Source organism: Dendropsophus ebraccatus, chromosome 11 (genome assembly GCF_027789765.1).
Source record: "Dendropsophus ebraccatus isolate aDenEbr1 chromosome 11, aDenEbr1.pat, whole genome shotgun sequence".
Taxonomy (NCBI): Eukaryota; Metazoa; Chordata; class Amphibia; order Anura; family Hylidae; genus Dendropsophus; species Dendropsophus ebraccatus.
The window spans coordinates 14046849-14070330 of NC_091464.1; the positions used below are offsets into that span (position 1 = coordinate 14046849).

The 23482-nt window shown below is 47.8% G+C and overlaps 1 protein-coding gene across 1 annotated transcript in view; it reads left to right on the top strand.

The window, feature by feature from the left end:
* Positions 1 to 968: 968 nt before the first annotated feature.
* The window catches only part of REN (renin), a 49416-nt gene continuing 26902 nt past the window's right edge, over positions 969 to 23482 (top strand). The window contains exons 1-2 of the mRNA XM_069944867.1: positions 969 to 972; positions 8658 to 8955. Coding sequence (XP_069800968.1) covers positions 969 to 972; positions 8658 to 8955 — 302 coding nt within the window. The remainder of the gene's footprint in view (positions 973 to 8657; positions 8956 to 23482) is intronic.

Genomic DNA, 23482 nt, shown 5'->3' on the forward strand with positions numbered 1-23482 from the left:
AGGATTTGGTCGGTAACAGTATGGCGGTAATATGTACGGTGATAATACTTTCTCTTCCAATATGCTGGTGTTATTGGTAATATCTGTCTTGGTGTGTATATATATATATGTATGTATATATATATATATATATATATATATATATATATATATATATACACACACCAATAGCATCACTTGGTCGTGAAAGGAGGGGGGGGGGCCCAAGTTGGCCTCTCGCACCAGGACCCAGGAGACCTTAGCTACGCCCCTGCATACAGACCATGGCAGAAACCGCATGTTTTATGGGAGTTATATGGGAATGAATGTGGTGATACATGGTATTTTATTTTTGTAAAGTTTTTCGCTTTTATCTGTACCATTTTGGCATCTATGTGATCTACTAGCGACATATATTCACTAATAGATCACAAGTTTTACCAGTTCCCAGAAATGATATAACAAATGTTCGCTGCATGGTGCAAAGTTAGCCCGTAGTCTGTAAGTGGTTTCATTTAGTCCTTGAGATGTTTGAAATTGGCTTCCAGTGGTGTAGTGCCCGAATCCAACCGGAGGTCCAAAACGGATTTGGATGCTAAGAGGCCCTTTCCTAAATGTTACATTACAGAATCCTAGGCCACGGCAAATACAAATACCAATACGTAAAGGGTAATTAAACTTTGACAATCAGCCAATCACTGACTGAGATGGGACAGTGCCACACCAGTGATTGGCTGAGCAGGCTGATACTACCGAGAGGCGGGACCGAGAGTGGAGGCGGGATCATTCAGCCAGAGACACCAGAGTTGCCATAGGAGGAGGGAAGGAATCAATGTCTTACTTCTTGGTTTCTCTAGGAGCAGAGACGCAGCGAGATGATATTCCCTGCATTCTCTCTTCTTATTCTGGTCGTAGGAGTCAGCCTTGGAGAGCCTGCAGAGGGACCTGTACATGACTCCAGATTTACAGGTATTTTTTTAGTTTGATGCATGGGTATGTACTATTGTTTACTTGCAGTGCTAGAAAAATATGCTAAATTACAATAGTTTACTATATTCATTTCTTTCTTAATATAAATATAGGGTTAGAAGAAACACCATCTTCTTTACATTAACTAACAATTTATTTCTGAGGCATAACTTCCGGGACCCGAGAGCAAAACGTAACGTGTCCCCCATCTACCATGTGCCATATATAATATTTATTAGTGTGGCAGAGGGGTCTTTGGACTCTCTCAGACACCTCGGCACCCCCTCTGGTTATATCTAGTCCTGGAGTTGCAGTTCCACATTTAGGGTATATAAGTTAATGAATTACTTACTGTGACTAACGTACAGGATTAGATGTCTCTGCTATCCCTGACCACACTTAGATTTTTTTTTAATGTTTTTGTATTATTTATTATTATCTGCTTTAACTGATGAAAATCTTTCTGTGTGCAGTCACCACTCGTGGGGTTTTTAGGAGATTATTATTATTATTATTATTATTCAGACAAAAAGATAAAGGAACCGCTGCACCTCACACCTATGGCTGACACCAATGCCTCTCGGCTACATTTAAAAACCAACGCCAGGATGTTGGTATATAAATTGATCAAACCATATTGCCCCATGTACCAGGTACAGGTCCCCTGGCTCACATGAGTCCCTACACTAACTCGCCACTGTGTTAGCGACCGCCAATTCCGAAAAGCAAGCGCAAACAGGGAAGGGAGGCCATAGAATGGCCCTGCAACCCTACTATCACAGGATCAAACCCCAAAGGCCACCCAAAACCCAGCAGGCGCCGGTAACAGAGAAAGTGGCCACCAAGCAACACAAGTGTGAACATGGTCTTACTACTCACCATTGCTCCTGCAGATAGAATGGGAAGAATAGGAGGTACTTGGCATGTGTGTACAGGTGTTTTCTGCAAACTGGGATCACATGGGTCTTACCAGGAGGAGTGCTAGCACTCAGAAAAGAGAAAAACATAAAATACGGACAATACGGCCATTCTATGCCCTCCCTTCCCTGCTTGCGCTCGTTTTGCAGGGTTGGCGTTCGCTGACCAACACAGTGGGGAGTTAGTGTAGGGACTCATGTGATCCAGGGACCTGCATGTGGTACATGAGGCAATATGTTTGATCAAACTATATACCAACATCCTGGCGTTGGTTTTTAAATTTAGCCAAGAGGCATTAGTGTCAGCCATAGGTGTGAGGTGCAGCGCTCCTTTCTCTCCATGTCGTATTTTACTTTTCTCCCCTTTATGAGTGGCTAGCACTTCTCCTTGTAAGACCCATGTGACTCCAATTAGCAGGAAGCACCTGCTGGGTTTGGGGGGGCCCTTTGGGTTTGGTCCTGTGACCTTGGGGTTGCAGGGCGATTCTATGGCCAACTTTTTATTATCCATCTACCACATAGATTGGTGCGTTGAGGTCCGTGAGTGCCACGATATTGGTGCGTGGCTTTGTATATTTCTTTGTATTTAGTGTGAACCACAGCTGTGGTATTAGATGTTTGTGGGGTGTTTTCTATTTTAATCAATATTATTAAAAGTGATGTTTTATTGGCGTCTCCCCAATTAGCTCTTTTTGCTTTTTTGATTTTTGTAGAGTTGAGAATAGACCAAAGGGAGGCAAGAACATGTAAGAACCTGTCTCCTGGGCCTCACAGATCCTATCAATTGTAACGCCCGGAGTAGTGGATCCACTGGACCGGCACCAGCGATGGCACAAACCTCACCAGGGAGCGGAGTCTAAGGGGCCGCTGGTTTTCACCAGAGCCCGCCGCAAGGCGGGATGGACTTGCTGCGGCAGGCGACCCCCAGGTCGCTACCCCTGGCTTGGTTGCTGGTGTCGGCAGGCGAGGCGTGGCTGGAGATGGCACAGGCAATAGTCTGCAGATGAGAGAGCACGTGACAAGCTGGACACAGGAACAGGTGGAGTGACAGGGGAACAGGAACCAGGAACAGGGACTAGGGACCAGGTAACGGACAGGACTCAGGAACAGGGACTAGGGACCAGGTAACGGACAGGACACAGGAACAACAGGGAGCTGGGCCAAACGCTATGGGAAGCATGTAGAGGCTCCAACACCTGTAGTGGGGCAGGGCTGGAATTTATAGGGAGTGATTGTGCACATGGACCAATTAGGAGAGCACTGCCCCTTTAAATCTGAGACAGCCGGCGCGCGCGCGCCCTAGGAGGCGGGGACGCGCGCGCCGGCCGACACAGCGACGGACAGGAGCGTGGAGAGGTAAGGCGCCCCCCGGGGCCGAAGTGACAGCAGCGCCGGGTCCCTGCCTACGGACACCGGCTGCTGCATGGGGCAGTGGGGAGTCGCGGCGGCGGCCCGGAGCACGGGACGCCGCCGCGGCCGTGACAGTACCCCCCCCCTTTGGCCTCCCCCTCTTTCTGGCCTGTAGGAACCTCTTGATGAGGTCTTGGTCCAGGATGTTAGCCTCGGGTTCCCAGGACCTCTCCTCAGGACCAAATCCTTTCCAGTCCACTAGGAAGGATCGTCTCCCTCTGACAGTTTTCATAGCCAGAATGTCTTTGACAATGTAAACGTCATCAGAGACGGCTTGTGGAGCAGAGAGCGAAGCCTTATCGGAGAACCGGTTGAGGACCACTGGCTTTAAGAGGGAGACATGGAAGGCGTTTGGAATCCGCATCGTAGGGGGTAGGCGGAGTTTGTAGGTGACAGGGTTGAGGCGTTTTAGCACCGAGAAAGGACCGAGGAATCGAGGACCCAACTTGTAGCTGGGAATCTTGAGTCGGACATATTTGGCCGAGAGCCAGACTTTGTCACCAGGGAGAAAATTCATGGCGGGTCTTCTTCTCTTATCCGCCTGGTCCTTCATGCGGACAGATGCCTTGAGCAGAGATTGTCGAGTCTGTTCCCAGATTGACTGCAGGTCAGATAACAACTCCTCCACGGCTGGGACCTCAGAGGATGGAGAGAGAGGCAGAGGAGGACGAGGGTTACGTCCATAGACCACATAGAAGGGTGACTTGCCTGTGGAGCTCGAGTCCAGATGATTGTAGGAAAACTCTGCCCAAGGAAGCAGACTGGACCAGTTGTCCTGGCGAGCGGAGACGAAATGTCGAAGATAATTGCCAAGGACCTGATTGACCCTCTCCACTTGCCCATTGGTCTGAGGATGATAGGCCGAAGAGAAGTCCAGCTTCACTTGGAGTAGAGAGCAGAGAGCACGCCAGAATCTGGAGACAAATTGTGAGCCTCTGTCAGAGACTATATGAAGAGGAAGACCATGGAGGCGGAAGATATGCTGAAAGAACAGCTGGGCCAGGCGAGGGGATGATGGTAATCCAGGAAGAGCCACGAAGTGGGACATCTTGGAGAAGCGGTCCGTGACAACCCAGATGACTGTGTTACCCGCAGATGGAGGTAAGTCTGTGACAAAGTCCATGCCTATATGACACCAGGGGCGGTCTGGAACTGGCAAGGGCTGAAGTAGGCCGGCAGGTCTTTGATGAGAGGACTTGTTTCTGGCACAGATGGTGCAGGACGCCACAAAGTCTTTGACATCCTGGAGTAGGCTAGGCCACCAGTAGTGGCGGGAGATCAGTTGCCCGGTCTTTAGAACTCCCGGATGCCCGGCCACCATAGAGGAATGACCCCATTTCAAGATGCGTTTACGGAGTGCGGGGCGCACATAAGTCTTACCGGGAGGCAACTGCTGCAGAGTAGAAGTGGCAACTGGTACTAGGCGATCGGGAGGTATTATGTGTCGAGGAGATTCCTCTTGCCCCATAACATCGGATGCTCGGGATAACGCATCGGCCTTGATATTCTTCTCGGCTGGACGGAAATGAATGGTGAAGTTGAACCGAGAGAAGAAGAGGGACCACCTGGCCTGCCGGGGATTGAGGCGTTGAGCCGATTGGAGGTAGAGGAGGTTCTTGTGGTCCGTGTAGATGTTAACGGGATGTTTAGCCCCCTCTAGGAGATGACGCCACTCCTCCAGTGCCAGCTTAATAGCCAGGAGTTCCCGATCTCCTATAGTATAGTTCCTCTCGGCAGGGGAAAAAGTCTTAGAAAAGAACCCGCAGGTTCTGGTCTTGCCTGATGTGTCCCTTTGCGAGAGGACTGCTCCGGCGCCCACAGAGGAAGCATCAACTTCAAGAGAAAACGGCTTGGAGACATCCGGGCGGACTAGAGCAGGAGCGGAGGCAAAGGCAGACTTTAGGCTATTGAAGGCATGTTCGGCCTCGGGAGGCCAGCGTCTAGGATCCGCCTTCTTCTTTGTGAGAGCCACTATGGGTGCAACCAGGGTAGAGAAGTGAGGGATGAATTGCCGATAGTAGTTGGCAAATCCAAGGAATCGTTGGATAGCTCTAAGTCCCTCAGGACGAGGCCACTGGAGAACAGCTGAGAGCTTGGCAGGATCCATCTGTAGGCCCCGGTCGGAGACAATGTATCCAAGAAACGGCAGGCTGCGCTGATGGAAAACGCACTTCTCCAGCTTGGCATACAAACGGTTGGCCCGTAGTCTCCGTAGAACCTGTCGTACATGGGACACGTGGGTCTGCTGGTCGTGGGAGAAGACCAGGATGTCGTCAAGATAGACAATGACGCAGACGTAGAGGAGATCGCGGAATAAATCATTCACGAATTCCTGGAAGACCGCTGGGGCGTTGCATAGGCCGAATGGCATGACCAGATATTCGTAGTGCCCATCTCTGGTGTTGAAAGCGGTCTTCCATTCGTCTCCTTCACGAATACGGATCAGGTTATACGCTCCCCTGAGATCCAACTTGGAGAAGATCCTAGCTCCACGGAGACGGTCGAATAGTTCTGGGATTAGCGGAAGAGGATAGCGGTTCTTGACAGTCACCTTATTTAAGCCCCGGTAGTCTATGCATGGGCGGAGGGAACCGTCCTTCTTCTGTACAAAGAAAAATCCAGCGCCAGCGGGAGACGTGGATTTACGGATGAAGCCCTTCTGTAAGTTCTCCCGGATGTAGGAGGACATAGCTTCCGTCTCAGGCACAGAGAGAGGGTATACTCGACCACGTGGGGGAGAAGTTCCAGGAAGAAGGTCTATAGGGCAATCATAGGACCGATGAGGTGGTAGAGAGTCTGCCTCCTTGGCCGAGAAGACATCAGTAAAGTCTTGGTATTCGTGCGGTAGACCAGACAAAGGCTTGGCATTAGCAGGTGACCTCGTAGAGCACTTGGGTTGAGGAGGTCTCAGACACCTATTAGGACAGTCCTGGCCCCAGCTGAGAACCTCCCCAGTTCTCCAGTCCAGCTTAGGGGTATGTAATTGCAGCCAAGGAAGACCCAGCAAGATGGCGGAGGAGGAATGGCGCAAGACATAGAAGGAGATCCTCTCCTGATGTAAGGCGCCCACCTGGAGGACTAGGGGTTCAGTCTGGCAGTGCACAGCTTCGGTAAGAATCTCGCCCGTGATCGAAGAGATAGACCGGGGTTGGGCTAGCTGTATCACGGGTAGCCGCCATCTTTGGACCAACGAAGCAGAAATGAAACTGCCAGCAGCGCCAGAGTCGATGAGGGCCGTAGTCTGGAGAACTTGCCCTGAGGGTGTCAGGATGGAGACTGGCATAGTCAATCTTGGAGAGGTGGCATTCACACCTAGGGAGACCTCTCCCACTGGACCTAGGTGCGAGCGTTTCCCGGACGCTGAGGACGTTGGGGACATCTCTGCCGAAAGTGATCAGCGCCACCGCAGTATAGGCAGAGATTCAGCTCTAGTCGACGGGCCCTTTCTTCAGTCGTCAAGCGAGCTCGATCCACCTGCATAGGCACTTCTGGAGACGACTGGGGCATAGGAGCAACGGGATTTTGGAATACCGGTGCCAACCGAGGATGGCGACGGGGCAGACTCAGACGCCGTTCTTGTCGGACCTCCTCCTCTCTCTCGGAAAACCTGGTGTCGACTCTGGTAGCCAGTAGAATGAGTTCGTTCAAGGAGGTAGGAAGGTCTCGGGCAGCGAGCACATCTTTCACTCGAGTGGAAAGGCCCTTCTTGAAGGTGGCTAATAGGGCGGCCTCGTTCCAGTCCAATTCAGCTGCCAGGGTGCGGAACTGGATGGCATAGTCACCAACAGAGGAGCTCCCTTGAGAGAGGTTGAGGAGAGCTGTCTCAGCTGAAGTAGCACGGGCAGGTTCCTCAAAGACGGAGCGAAACTCGGCCAGGAAGGTTCGGAGATTGGCAGCAACAGGGTCATCTCGGTCCCACAGCGGCGTAGCCCAGGCCAGAGCTCTACCCTCCAATAGGCTGATGATGAAAGCCACTTTAGAGCGCTCGGTGGGAAACTGACTACTTAAAAGTTCAATATGCATGGTGCACTGAGCCAGGAATCCCCTGCACAACTTGGGATCGCCTCCATATTTAGTCGGGAGGGCCAGTCGAAGTCTCGAGGTAGCTGCTGGTGGTGGTGAGCGCTGGGCTGTAGCATGCTGCTGTAGGGCGGCAGTCAATTGCTGGATTTGCTGCGACTGTTGCTGGATTTGTTGAGCCTGTTGCGCGACCACTCTGGCGACGTCACGGAGATCAGGCACCTCGCCGGGATCCATGGTTGGAGCCTACTGTAACGCCCGGAGTAGTGGATCCACTGGACCGGCACCAGCGATGGCACAAACCTCACCAGGGAGCGGAGTCTAAGGGGCCGCTGGTTTTCACCAGAGCCCGCCGCAAGGCGGGATGGACTTGCTGCGGCAGGCGACCCCCAGGTCGCTACCCCTGGCTTGGTTGCTGGTGTCGGCAGGCGAGGCGTGGCTGGAGATAGTCACAGGCACAGGCAATAGTCTGCAGATGAGAGAGCACGTGACAAGCTGGACACAGGAACAGGTGGAGTGACAGGGGAACAGGAACCAGGAACAGGGACTAGGGACCAGGTAACGGACAGGACTCAGGAACAGGGACTAGGGACCAGGTAACGGACAGGACACAGGAACAACAGGGAGCTGGGCCAAACGCTATGGGAAGCATGTAGAGGCTCCAACACCTGTAGTGGGGCAGGGCTGGAATTTATAGGGAGTGATTGTGCACATGGACCAATTAGGAGAGCACTGCCCCTTTAAATCTGAGACAGCCGGCGCGCGCGCGCCCTAGGAGGCGGGGACGCGCGCGCCGGCCGACACAGCGACGGACAGGAGCGTGGAGAGGTAAGGCGCCCCCCGGGGCCGAAGTGACAGCAGCGCCGGGTCCCTGCCTACGGACACCGGCTGCTGCATGGGGCAGTGGGGAGTCGCGGCGGCGGCCCGGAGCACGGGACGCCGCCGCGGCCGTGACATCAATCAGGCCTGACTGGAAGCAGGGGGGCATGGTGAGACTACAACAGGAAGCCATTGTGCTTCCTTTTCTGTCACTGTATACCACTGGAGCCCATTCAAATTTAGAGTGAAGAAGTTAGAAGTTTTCCTTACCTATTGGGGACAATTTCACTTTGAGGACCCTACTACATCCTCTATCATTGAGTTCAGCACATCATAAGTATGCAGTAAGCTTTTGCACTCCCCTAGTGGTGACTACAGGCAGACAGAAATATTGTATGTATAAAAAAAATGACACTTTAACAAAAAAATCAACAAAAAATAAAAACGTATGGTTCCAATATGTAAAGGAAATATGAACTAAAATCTGTGTTTCCTTGGTAGCTAATAAAAAGCATACTAATAACTGTTGTGTCTGTCATACAGGAGAGGAAATCAGTTTGGTTCCGGGGCTCAGCTCTTTACCGTGTCCCGATAAAATACCTACTACATGGAGGATCGAACAATCGCCTATACTTGCCCTTTTGTGTCGAAGGAAGAAAATGTCCCCGTCCGGTCAGCTGTGGCCTTCTGACCTCCCGATTCCCGGCCGAGTGATTCCTGCACCTGAAGGAGCCTTACTGGTGGAAAGAGAGAAGGATCTGTCCACCTATAACTGGAACTCCTTTGGTCTGAGATACGGAAAGAGGGAGAGTGGGGCGTTAAATTCGAAGGTTAAAATTTGGTAGAATGTAATGTGGGGGTCAAAAAACGTTAAAGTTGGGATATGAAACAAGCCCCAAGCTGAAATTATTCCCCAAATCAAACCTAGTATCTATTCTGATGATGCCCTGCATTAGACTAGACATTAGAGGAATCCCAGAATTCCGCTTTAACACCAGAACAATATAAGTAAAATGATGAACAGTTTTTATATAGATTTAATGGACCTCATTTACTAAGGTGCCGTCATTGAATTGCATCCATGGTAAACTTCCCTATTCTCATCCATAGTTATATGTACATTCTGGGTTTGGGGTAGACAAGGATTGTAATTATCCTGTTACTAATAAATATACAATTGTGTTGCATCAATGACAGAATATATTTGCTAGTGTAGAAGACATAGAGGTCCAACCATATTATAAGTGGTGAAATGCTCATTGTGCCAGTCGAGTGAAGCAGCTACGTGCTACAAGGGATACAATGTTTTCATGAGTTTTACTTACTTTGGAATAAAACTGCTTTTTCATGATGTGGTGGTTGTATTTCTGGTTGCTGATTTATTGGAATTATTAAAGGGGTACTCCAGAGCAAAAAGAAAAATCAGATCAAGAGTCAGAAATTTATACAGACTTGTAAATGACTTTTATTTTAAAAATCTCCACTCTTCCTGTACTTATCAGCTGCTGTATGTCCTGCAGGAAGTGGTGTATTCTTCCCAGTCTGACACAGTGCTCTCTGCTGCCACCTCTGTCCATGTCAGGAACTGTCCAGAGCAGGAGAAGTTTTCTATTGGGATTTGCTACTGCTCTGGACAGTTCCTGACATGGACAGAGGTGGCAGCAGAGAGCAGTGTGTCAGACTGGAGAGAATGCACCCTTCCTGCAGGACATACAGCAGCTGATAAGAACTGGAAGAGTGGAGATTTTTAAATGGAAGTAACTTACAAATCAATCTAACTTTCTGACAATTGTTACCTTCGGAGTTCCTCCTTTCTTCCTCCAGCTATAGCATGAACTGAAGTATTAAAGGAGAATTTCCACCAAATTTAAAAAAGGGAGGAATGCCGGAGGGTGCGAGATAATAATAAACAACAACATAAACGCACCGGTGCCTCCATTCTGTCACTCCCGGGTTCAGCTGGCAGCCGCCGGCTGTCATTTTCAAGTGGAAACTGGGATCTGTAACAGCAATAGAAATTCATACAAACAAGAAAAAACTTGGTAAAGTTTGGTAAAAATCTGGAGAAATATTTGATACCCTTGAAGCCCCTTCCTAATTCTACCCCCATTTACACCTTCTTCCCATGGAAATAATTTACATACAGGGGAGGTCCTTGTACAAAGATCTGGTGCCCGACTGAATATTAACCAAGTAATAACCTTGCCTCCAGCTGCCCTCCAGGCTCAGCATTTTGGCTACCATGCCCGTCCCCGCTCTCAGGCCTTAGACCTTTGTGAGATCCCCAGAATGCGCCATACCGACCATAAATGTTCCAACCCTATTTGAGGGGGATGGTCAAACCCCACGATGAGCCCCCATCCCTCACCAATTTCTCAGGTCAGGGGAAGGTATACAGTACAGTACAGGGGAATGTATTAGGTATACACGCATGGGTGGATTATCATGTGGGCGGATTGGGAGGCCACCCAAGGGATCGATCTAAACTCAAGTGGCACAGCACTCACTCAGTGGCCCACCAGAACATCCTCTGATCCTTTGGTTGGCCCCTGAGTGATGTGTTGCACTGCAGCGCTGTCGCGGATTCTCAGGTAAGTGCGCTATTCAATTGCGTGTGTGCCTTTAAGACAATGGACTTCAAGGGGAGGCAGCATCTGTAGCACACACTGTGCTGGAAGTCAGAAGCTTATGCCGGGCCAGGAGCATTCATGGAGGAGTGCGTTGGAGGGGCAGTAACAGCAGAAAGGGTCATCATAGGGGGCTATCTACAAGGGGGCAGCAGAAGCAGCATAGATGCCATCTACTATAGTGGGGGTGGGGGGCAGCAGCACAGGGGGCTATCTACTATAGGGAGCAGCAGCACAGGGGGCCATCTACTATAGGGAGCAGCAGCACAGGGGGGCCATCTACTATAGGAGAAGCAGCACAATATGCCATCTACTATTGGGGGGACACCAGCTTAGGGGGCCATCTACTATAGGGGGCAGAAGCACATGGGACCATCCATATACTTTAGGGGGCTTCAGCACAGGGGGTTATCTACTATATGTGGGATGCACAAAGGGGGTCATATACTATATAGGAGAAACACAGAGGGTTCCATATGAGGAATGCACAGAGGGGGTCAATTTACTATGTATGGGTTGCACAAAGGGGGCCACATACTATATAGGAGAAACCCAGAGGGGGCATATATTTTAAAGGGGATATATAGAGAGTGACATCTACTACATAAGGAATGCACAGAGGGAAGCTGCTTATGCTATATGGAGAGGCCTAATACTATATGGGACCTGCACAGACACTCCTGATATTATAAAGGAGTTTTATCGAGGGGCTTAATAGTATGTCAGAGCTCCATATAGAGGCCTAATACTATATGAGAGCTACACAAAGGGGCATAAAAAAGGCCTAATATGATATGGGGGCACAGAGTTGGGCCTACCCACTATATTAGGGCACAGATGTGGAGTTTATATAGAGATGAGGAAGGTGCAAGAATAAGGAGTCTAAAATGTTGGTCTGGCAGATTCTGTGGAGACGAGTCACAGCTTGGAGAAGTCCTCCCGGAGGAATGGTAGAGGATATACAAATTGAGCAATCAGAGAAGAGGAGACGGTCTTATGATTCACTCAGAGGTGTCCCTGTGATTCACTTAGAGTAGACACCTCTTTGAGTCATTCAGTGAAGATGCTACCTGTGAGTCACTGGATATAACTGCACTGTAATCCCTTACTTGGTGCGCAGAGCCTTTGTAGAGCTGGTATCTACCTCTACAACATGGTCACTGTATGAGGTGAGGTGGCCTTATAAACCCACATATCTCCGGAAGGGGAGGGCGCATCAATAAACTGTAAAAAAAAAAAAGGTGTGTAATCAGGGCCCCCTAAGATATTTAATGATAGTAACATCTCATGTTGGGGGGGGCGGGTTCCTCTTTAAAGGTTGCATAAATATAAACTATTATTCTATTTTTGAGAATTTCCTTAGCAATCTCTCCACACCTGTCTAAAACCCATATCTATTAATACAATCAAACAATTTATTATTGATAACATAGTAACATGCAAGACATGACATAAACAAATGTGGAAATGTTGCCCTCAGATCTTTGTCTGTACTCTCTGAAAATCCATGTTTCTCAGTCCTGTTACAGAAGCTACATGCCATGTTACTCTGTGTAGCTGTTGCTCTCCATGTTCTTTGTTTTCCAGTTGGCCACAGCTGGTGACATGCTCTTTATGAGATGATGGGGAAAAAGTTATTGAAAAATTCCTTTCTCTTCTGTACCATAATCTGCACCTGAGCCTCACTACAAGAAATAAAAATAAAGAAAGAAAATTTTGCAAAAAAAAATAAAATAATAATAATTGTTTTTAGTGTACCGACTAATAGGGAGCACATGCCTGTGCTCACAGTAATTGAAGGGATTTTTAACCTGCTGCAAATCACAACTGAAAGCATACGTGGACAGTTGTCACCGGGGCCATAAAGAGCCACCATAAATGTGCAGACAAGCCACAAGCACCTGTGAATAAAAAAAGGGTGAGAAGCACTGCAGGGGTCCTTGAATGTATTACAGTGGTCCCTCAACATATGATATTAGATGGTTCCAGGATGACCATTGGATGTTGAGACCAAAACTCTATGGAAAACTGGTAATTGTTTTCTTGCCCCAAAATATTAGAGATCGATATTTAGATGCCACTTTGAAAATTTATAGTGTCACTGCCATCATAGAAAACTTTTGACATGTCATAGAGCCATGTCAAAAGTTTTGATCGGTCCAGGTCTGAGTGTTCAGACCCATACCGATTGGGAGAATAAGACGGGAGAAGACCACGCCCTGTGTCACGTCATTAGTCGGGCTCATAATGTAAGTCTATGGAGCCCGACTGATTATGCTGACAGAGCAGGGAGCACGGTCCTCTCCACTCTCATTCTGACGATTGGCACGGGTTTGAACCCAGACTGATAAAAACTTTTGACATGGCTCTATGACATGTGACACTTTAACCCCCACCCCCATCAGAACATAGACGTGTGTTCTCATGCGGGTGGGGGGGTTCAGAGAGGGCTCGTACGGCAACCCCGCTCTGAACCACCCCGATCCCAGCTGCTATCTGCAGCACCGGACCGCGTCTGTTTAGACATTTAAATGCAGCTATCAAAACTGACAGCTGCATTTAAATGTCTTCTGTACTCCTCTCCCTGGTGTCTACTGGGGGGACCCACCCCAAGATATGATCAGGGGAGGGGGATTCCTTCTACTTACCGGGCCAGGGCTCAGTGTCTCACTGAAGCTGATCCTGGCTCGGCAAACTGCAGATCTGCAGATCTAATCAATCAGTGCAGTATTAAGTATACTGCATTGATCTCTATAGGAGATCACTGCAGTAATAATAAAAGTCCCCCAGGGGTACTAAAAGTGAATGTGTACAGTAAAAAAAGTTGTTTTTTTTTATTAATGAAAAAAAAAAATCCCCCCCACCACCATATTTGGTGTCGCCTTGTGTGTAATCACCTGAACTATTAAATTATCAAATTCCTGATCTTGCACAGTAAACGTCATAAATGCAAAATTGAGGATTTCTTTGTCACATCAAATCCTGAAAAATTGTAATAAAAAGTCACATATACGCAAGAAAGGTAGAAAGAAAGTACAGATCATGGCGCAAAAAAATCACATGGCGCACCTCACATAGCCCCAAAGACCAAAGGATAAAAGCGTTGGGATAGGTAAAAGGATGGGAATAGAGCAATTTTAAACACATTTAGTTTTTTCTTTTAAGTTTTAAATTTTTCAATTTCACTGCACAAATATTTTGTAGTCTGTAGGTGAAAAAATGCACGCGCTACGGCCTTTTAAACACAATGAGGAAAAAATGAAAGTGCAAAAATGAAAATTAGTTTCGTCCTGAAGGGGTTAAGTTATTTGGAGAAATGCACATTGCTACGCTAATCATTTTATAGGTACATTCAATGAAGTTTAATCAAAAACTGTTACTTAAAAAAAACTAAAATATTATGCAACAATGAAAATAAATCCATAGAAAATGTATTAGTCACTTAGAGGCCAATGTGCTGTTGGGTTTGGAAGACAAATCTAAGATGAACTGAGGTGATTCCGCCAATGGTCAGACCCATGCACCATCATGTAGCGGTTGTTGAAACATCAGTAGAAAAAGATGAACAAGCCCGTGCTACATATCAATGAAGTCTATATGGAAGGCCTGGGAGACGGCACAGCACTTGGGAGAGATGACTTTTCCCGGGAGAACAAGGCTTCCTGGGATCACGCCTTACGTAGTACAGCACAAGATATTTACAACTGGTGACAGCCCAACGTCAGTAAGAATGTAACTAAACAAATTTCTACTTCAACCGTTATCGCTTTTCATCTTTACTTTTTGTGCAATTCGTTCTGTGACACTACATAATTTACGTTGAACGGTTTCATATAATACTAGCCTAAAACAAGATAAACTGCTCCCCTACCACAAGCATGTTGTCATTATAAAAATACTGCTATATATTATAGTATATTATATAATGAAAATACTGCTGTGCTTTCTCTACAAGTGTATTGGACTTAATATGGTCGAACTGGAGTTCCCTATTGTAAACATTCTATTGTAACTCTCTTAGGTTTTGCACAGAAGGGGATGAAGGAGAGTGTTTTAAGTGTTTTCCCCTCTGTCGCTGTATTATTTATTGTGTACTAGGCGAGCACAGCTGAAGGTTTCATGGATTTAACTGTCACATGTTGTATTATTGTCCTGTTACAGGTGTATCACCTCTCTTCTTGCTTGTTCACACACACAGTACCACCAATCTTAGGTTAGCTAAGGTTTCCCTATAAAAAGGAGCTAGTTACTGGTGGTGGTGGTGGTGGTGTCTTCATGTTGAGTCAGTGGAGATGGAGAGAGAGACACCTGAGACCCAAAGAGTACTTCTTCTATGTTGGTGACTACAGATAGGAAGCAGTGCTAGAACTCCAGGAGGGAGAGACGTCCTCTGGGGAGACCCTTCTCCATGCCAGGGGTACCTTCTGAAAGACACAGAGCAGTAATCCTGAAGCTAGGTACTGACCCCAGTAGGACAAATAGCTTGTACTAAGCTGAAGTATCCTACTGTAACGCATGGCTATTCTGCAGGGCCGGACTGGGACTAAAAATCAGCCCTGGCATTTCCGAGCACACAGGCCCACTCACCGTGCGGTGATAAGTTATGAGAGGATGTTGTGAGTGCAGCACGGCTACATGTATCATCACGGCCATGACTGGAATTACAGATAATAACACAGTAAATGGGGTCAGAAGCTTCTGTCTCTGTACTATGTAGCTGAGCTGCAGTTACAGGTCATCACCACTACACAGTGTACAGAGACAGACTGCTTCTGGCCCGGTCACTGTGCTCAGTTTAACACCACCACCACATACTGACTAATACCACCACACACTGACTAATACCACCACACACTGACTAATACCACCACATACTGATTAATACCACCGCATACTGACTAATGCAACCGCATACTGACTAATACAACCACATACTAACTAATACCACCACATACTGACTAATACCACTGCATACTGACTAATACCACCGCATACTGACTAATGTCACCGCATACTAACTAATACCACCACATACTAACTAATATCACAGCATACTGACTGACACCTCCACATACTAATACCACCACACACTGACTAATACCACCGCATACTGACTAATACCACCGCATACTGACTAATCCCACCGCATACTGACTAATGTCACCGCAGACAGACATATTAGGCTCCTCACTCTGACACCATCCTCATCTCTATACTAACTGCACATCTGTACTGTCCCCTTTACACCCTCATTTAGTGGGTAGGCTGACTTTATGTGACCCCCTCATTGTATATGCATCCCTCTATGTAGCCCCCTTATAGATGGCCCCCTCTCTTATCCCCCCTCTCTTATAGATGGCCCCCTCTGTTATAGATGCCCCCTCTCTCTTCTCCCCCCTCCTTTATAGATGGCCCCCTCTCTTTTTTCCCCCCTCCTTTATAGATGGCCCCTTCTCTCTTCTCCCCCCCTCCTTTATAGATGGCCCCCTCTCTCTTCTCCCCCTCCCTTATAGATGCCCCCCTCTGTTATAGATGCCCCCCTCTCTCTTCTCCCCCCTCCTTTATAGATGGCCCCCTCTCTCTTCTCCCCCCTCCTTTATAGATGGCTCCCTCTCTCTTCTCCCCCCTCCTTTATAGATGGCCCCCTCTCTCTTCTCCCCCCTACTTTATAGATGGCCCCCTCTCTCTTCTCCCCCCTCCTTTATAGATGGCCCCCCTCTCTTCTCCCCCCTACTTTATAAATGGCCCCCTCTCTCTTCTCCCCCCTCCTTTATAGATGGCCCCCTCTCTCTTCTCCCCCTCCCTTATAGATGCCCCCCTCTGTTATAGATGCCCCCCTCTCTCTTCTCCCCCCTCCTTTATAGATGGCCCCCTCTCTCTTCTCCCCCCTCCTTTATAGATGGCCCCCTCTCTCTTCTCCCCCCTCCTTTATAGATGGCCCCCTCTCTCTTCTCCCCCCTCCTTTATAGATGGCCCCCTCTCTCTTCTCCCCCCTCCTTTATAGATGGCCCCCTCTCTCTTCTCCCCCTCCCTTATAGATGCCCCCCTCTGTTATAGATGCCCCCCTCTCTCTTCTCCCCCCTCCTTTATAGATGGCCCCCTCTCTCTTCTCCCCCCTCCTTTATAGATGGCCCGCTCTCTCATCTCCCCCCTCCTTTATAGATGGCCCCCTCTCTCTTCTTCCCCCTCCTTTATAGATGGCCCCCTCTCTCTTCTCCCCCCTACTTTATAGATGGCCCCCTCTCTCTTCTCCCCCCTCCTTTATAGATGGCCCCCCTCTCTCTTCTCCCCCCTACTTTATAGATGGCCCCCTCTCTCTTCTCCCCCCTCCTTTATAGATGGCCCCCTCTCTCTTCTCCCCCCTACTTTATAGATGGCCCCCTCTCTCTTCTCCCCCCTCCTTTATAGATGGCCCCCTCTCTCTTCTCCCCCCTACTTTATAGATGGCCCCCTCTCTCTTCTCCCTCCTCCTTTATAGATGGCCCCCTCTCTTCTCCCCCCTCCTTTATAGATGGCCCCCTCTCTTCTTCCCCCTCCTTTATAGATGGCCCCCCTCTCTCTCCCCCCCCCCCTACTTTATAGATGGCCCCCTCTCTCTTCTCCCCCCTCCTTTATAGATGACCCCCTCTCTTCTCCCCCCTCCTTTATAGATGGCCCCCCCTCTCTCTTCTCCCCCCTCCTTTATAGATGGCCCCCCTCTCTCTCCCCCCCCCCTACTTTATAGATGGCCCCCTCTCTCTTCTCCCCCCTCCTTTATAGATGACCCCCTCTCTTCTCCCCCCTCCTTTATAGATGGCCCCCCTCTCTCTTCTCCCCCCTCCTTTATAGATGGCCCCCTCTCTCTTCTCCCCCCTCCTTTATAGATGGTCCCCCTCTCTCTTCTCCCCCCTCCTTTATAGATGGCCCCCCTCTCTCTTCTCCCCCCTTCTTTATAGATGGCCCCCTCTCTTCTCCCCCCTACTTTATAGATGGCCCCCCTCTCTCTTCTCCCCCCTCCTTTATAGATGGCCCCCGGTCTCTGCAGCCCGCTCCTGTTACCTCCTATCACCACAGCCCGCTCGGTCCGCCTCCTGTCACCGGAGCCCGCCTCGGTCACCGCAGCCCGCTCGGTCCGCATCCTGTCACCGGAGCCCGCCTCTGCCCGCTCCGGTCACAGCAGCCCGCTCGGCCCGCCTCCTGTCACCGGATCACAGCCTCTGCCCGCTACAGTCACCTTAGCCCGCTCGGCCCGCCCCTGACGTGCGCCGCTAATCCAATCAACGTAGAGCAGCGTGGGGCCGCTGCGGTGCACGTAACACGCGTTCCACGGCTGGCCGCAGCGGCCCCACGTTGATTGGATTAGCGGCGCACGTCAGGGGCGGGCCGAGCGGGCTGCAGTGACCGGAGGGGGCAGAGGCTGTGATCCGGTGACAGGAGGCGGACCGAGCGGACTGCGGTGACCGGAGCGGGCAGAAGCGGACAGGGAAGAGAAACGGGCCGCGGCGGTGATTTTTTTTTTTTGATGCAGCCCGGGCGGCCCACGGACTGGTAATCTGGCCATCCTGCTATTCTGGGAAGGCTCTAAAAATCTGCTCAACTCAGTTGCAAAGTCCTGGGAACTCGTACTACCCTACTAGGACAGGAATCCAACACTTTGGGGCAAAAGTCGGTCAGAATAGAGTACCTATACTTGAGTAGGAGTATCTTCTTCTTCTGTTCTCAACTACGTTATCCTGGCAGAGTACATTGCTACATGGACAGGGCCTTCAAGATGTTCCTCTATTCTACCCTGCTCCCACAACTCTTTACCACTACCTCTTGCCTACACCTGCATTCCCCAAAGTGTTCTTAACTTGTATTGAACTGAAGTTTTTACAAGTAAATGTTATCCTAGTGAAGCTACTGGACTCTGGTTGTCACACCTGCACCTGTACACCTATTCACACTTGAGTTATCTAAACCTTAAGCGTGGTGCCTGTTTATCCGGGGGATGGGTTCCAACACCACTCCTTGCCACCGTGACAAGTGCCCAAGTGACCCTACATCATGCAGCAGCCACAACAGCTCACAGCTTCCCCCGTGTACAGCAATGGTCTGCATATACAACAGCAGTTGGAGTCATCTAGAAATACAGTAGCAGCAGTGGTGTATTTAATAGTGGTCCATTGAATTTTGTAAAAAAAAGATGGTGAAAGAACGGCCCAAAAATATCTGTGTGTGAACAACTTAAAATAACAGCTCTTGTTCACTATACAACGGCCACCAATAAATGACCTGAACATTAATGTGACGTCCGCTACAAACAATAGCCATTATTCTATGCATTGTGTGAACTAACGACTGTTGTTTCCATAGACTTCAATAGAAATCATTGAAGACTGAAAATAATGGCCATTATTTTACTAAAAAAGTCAGTGTGTGAACAAGGCCTCTACATGTATGGGCATGTATTTGTAGTTCATGCTGCCCTAGTTACTTAGAGTGCTGATGGCTTAAACCAACACCCCCAGAAGCAGGGAGGGGTAAGCATCAGCCCATGTTCCACCATTGTGTTCATGTTAAAAATGGAATACGGGAACATAGCCTTTCTGGGTGCTTTCCCCTGCTGTGCTAGATGCCAGGGCTAGCATATGCATGTTCAAGTTGAGATCACAAGTGCATAAAATATTCAACAATTAAGAGCATGGAGTGCTTCTATTTCAGTTTTTTTTTAAAAATTCTCCGGTGTGTTGTTTTTTCTCACGGGCTTAGCGGTGGAAGGAGTCTCACAGACGGCATTCATAACTAACCTGGGGCTTAGTGTTAGCATGTAAAATGGCGAACATGTTGGGGATGGGGGGCTACACATTTTTGTCTATAAATACATAAAAAGATAATAGAAATAAAAAAGCGTGCAGGGCCCCCTCTCTTTACCATAACCAGTTAGACAAAAAGCAAACAGCAGAAGCCTTGTTACAACAGGATGGGAAAGGCCACCCTAGGCCTAATAATACTAGCCTGCTACTGGGGGGTAGGTGGGATTCACAGGGCTCCATAGCAAAAAAAAAAAACAACTGTATGGGGTCCCACGAATCCTGTACAACCACCCCCCCCCCCCCACACACACACACACATACTTATCCGAACTGCCACAGTCCCCCAGCGCTATTTCATTCTCCTGCCTCTCCACCCCACAGGAGTCGGGGATCCAGGAGAAATAACACTGGGGGGGGGGACACTGGGCCAGGTAAGTATCAGCATGCTGGTCCGGAGAGGTTACTGGTTGTCCAGGGGTGGAGGGCAGTGGCGGTTGGTTGCTCTCAGTGCTGTAGGTAGTACCATGGAGGCAGACCACACTTCCTTGGGCTGGGCCCTTGAGTTCCCCCTACCACATGGGTCCCGTAAAAACACAGATACATCTACAGTGCCGGACTGGCCCACCAGAGGAGCGGAGAATCCTCCGGTGGGCCCCCAGCTTTAGAACCTGCACAAACACAGACTGACATGTTGTTTCTCACTGGTTCTTCATTGGTGGGCCCCTGGATCATTTCCTCTGGTGGGCCCCAGATACCCCAGTCCGACACTATATATCTATATCTATCTAGATATCTATCCAGCGGTTCCACCAGCTCAGTAGGCATTCGGTTTATCTCCTATTGTAGATTTAGATGTTTATTTAAGCCATTTTAATAAGTTTATTAGTGCATATTTTTTGTATTGTATTATTGTCATTCCGATGGTATTAATGAAAAAAGAACATTGTAAACTGTATTTTTTTTATTATACATGGTATGGAGTGAATTTAAACATCCTAGCTATTAGAGCAGAGTATATCAATAAATAATCCCATACTACATGTTGCTCTCTCAGCCCACTATGACCTTTACCCCCTTATGCTTAGCATCACAGCTCCTGTCCTGGTCAAGGTTTGGGAACAACTTCTGTTACGTTCCTACTGAGAACCAGGCAGGGGCACAGTGTGGGAAAGTATCTGGCAGCCAGTGAGAAGCAGCTCTAGTCTCTTGACACCAGGGTTAAGCTCCTAAATCTGCAGTGATCAAGCAGTGATGGGAAGAAGAAAACGTACGGATGCAGACAGGTCTACAAGGCTAAATGGTTTCACACAAAATGCAAGTCGCAGAGGGACGTCAGAGACGGACGTTCATCAGTGCTTCACAGGTAGAAAAAAAAGATAAATGAAAAAAAAAAAGCTAAAAAATAATATATAAAAAAATTAAAAATTAAAAATAATAAAAAAAATAGTAACACATGACCACCAAGGCATTGTTGAAAAAGGGCTCTCTGCCGGAGTACCCCTTTAAAGGAGAAGTCCAGCCGGGAAGTAAAAAATCATTACGGGCGGGGGTGGGGGGAAAATAAAAAAAAGGTATAGTCATCTTACCTGGTGCCCTGGTCCCGCTCCTTGACCCCGCCGGCTGTCTTATGAGCTCCCCAATGGCTACATCACCCAGCTGATGGATGCCAGTCAGTGACTTGGGCAGGACACCACTGCAGTCATTGATTGGCTGAGCCGGCTAAATCCCACCAGTCTGTGACATGGATTCCGTGGAAAACTTACGTTTTTTTTTTACTTTTTAGTCCCTCTTGGGGAATAGCCAATTGGACCACACACACCAAAACTGTCTAGATACAGATGCATTGCCGATGACGGTTGTTGATGGTCGGTATCAGCTGCAGATAACAGCAGTCACCACCATGTTCGGAAAGAGTGCAGCTCCTGAGTCCACACCATGCCCCCAACCTATCAACTATATTTATCTCATCGGCCAGGTACGGGGTTAGTCTGGGGTACTGTATATCGTAAATGAAAGGTTCTACAAATGTCTTCCACTCTATTTCTGAAATATATTCCTATTAATGTAAGAGAACAAACCCCAGATGGCCAACTCTGTAAATATCTAATCCTATTCTCAGCTAAAAAGTGGTGACAATTGTATAGCGTCACTCTAGACAGTGTTCTGTCTAAGCTGTAGACTAGGGCCCTATTCACATTGGAGTACATTTCCAGAATGTCAAAGTATACTGTGGTTTACTGTTTGTCTACTAGTCACTGTGTTCAGTCTATTTCTAGGTATACTTTTCTTTTCAAAGGTCTAAAAAGTATACTAGACTACACTATTTGGCCCTACTATATATCTCTCTGAAAAGTCAGCAATAAGCTATGATCAATCCATTAGTCAATGGGCCTGTTGTGGTGTCCTGACACATACTAACAGTGTACTCTGAAAACTTGAGGGGCACCCAGGGGGAATTGAATAGGCATTTTACTATATAAGGGTGCAGTGGGCCCATTTTACTATATTTAAAGGGGTACTCCATCATCAGGTAAAAAATATAAACATGCTGCAGAAGTGTATAGCATTGCATTGCCTCAGCTGTTCATCACAGTCCTTCCACCCTGCCTATTCTCTTCCCCCTGCACTCTTGCCAGTTCCCTAGTGCCATTTTGTGTATATTTATGGCAAAAAAAGCAAGGAAAGCGCAGTAAAAAATGCTATAAAAAGTGAGGTGTGATTGAAGTATGCCGCCTTGTGCTGAATGAAGCAGCAGATGCAGTAACCAAAAGTCTGCAGTGAAATTAGATGTTCGGCAACTGCTTTGAGCTGAAAACTGAAAGGAGTGCTGTGGGAAGAAAGTAGGCAGGGTGGGAGGACTGTGAAGAATAACTGATGGAAAGAAATGCATCTTGGGACTTCAAAGGATGCTGCATTGTCTTTGAAGAGAGGGCGGAGTTGGGGGGCAGTCAACAACACTCATTTTGTGCTTATTACTCATCACGCTAAAGCCAGTACTATAAGTAATAACAGTATACTAGTAAGTTAAATATCTTGATTTAATTATTTTTTTTTTAAATACAATTTTCTTGTACTGGATAACCTTGAGAATATTCGGCATCTATAGATTGGTGGGGATCTGATACGTGTCAAATGGACATAGCTGTGCCTTCTGTGCTGTGTTAAAGCGGTACTCTGGCTAAAAGCTTTTTCTTTCAAATTAACTGGTTTCAGAAAGTTATATAAATTTGTAATTTACTTCAATTTAAAAATCTCCAGTCTTCCAGTACTTATCAGCTGCTGTATGTCCTGCAGGAAGTGGTGTATTCTTTCCAGTCTGACACAGTGCTCTCTGCTGCCACCTCTGGCCATGTCAGGAGCAGGAAATTTCCATAGAAAACCTCTCCTGCTCTGGACAGTTCCTGTCTCGTACAGAGGTGGCAGCAGAGAGCACTGCTGCCAGTGTCAGACTGGAAAGAATACACCACTTCCTGCAGGACATACAGCAGCTAATAAATATGGGAACACTGGAAATTTTTAAATAGAAATTGATTTCAGTTGAGCAGTTGATTTAAAAGAAAAATATTTTTGCCGGAATACCTCTTTAAACAGTAACGGGATCCTAAAACCTTCCGCCAATTGGATGTTGATGGCCTACTCTAGTCTTAGTACCCTCTTTAATATAAATGATAGATGTAAATTCATGCAGTGATTTGTTGCATCGTACCTACTCCACACATGATCAATATGTTGCTCTACCACAGTAATATCCAGTTGATTTATATCTTATAATAATAAATATTCTATTACATCAAACTTATGACATGTGTAACTTCGGTTCTGTTTGCTTGCGTACTTGTATTGACAATGACAGCGATAAATATAGTTACCGGGACTTCCCTCAACCCAGGCGGATTGGTTGCAAATTATACTCTACTACTGTAGTACTTCTGTATATTCCCCTGGGTGTAATGACGGATGTTTTAAT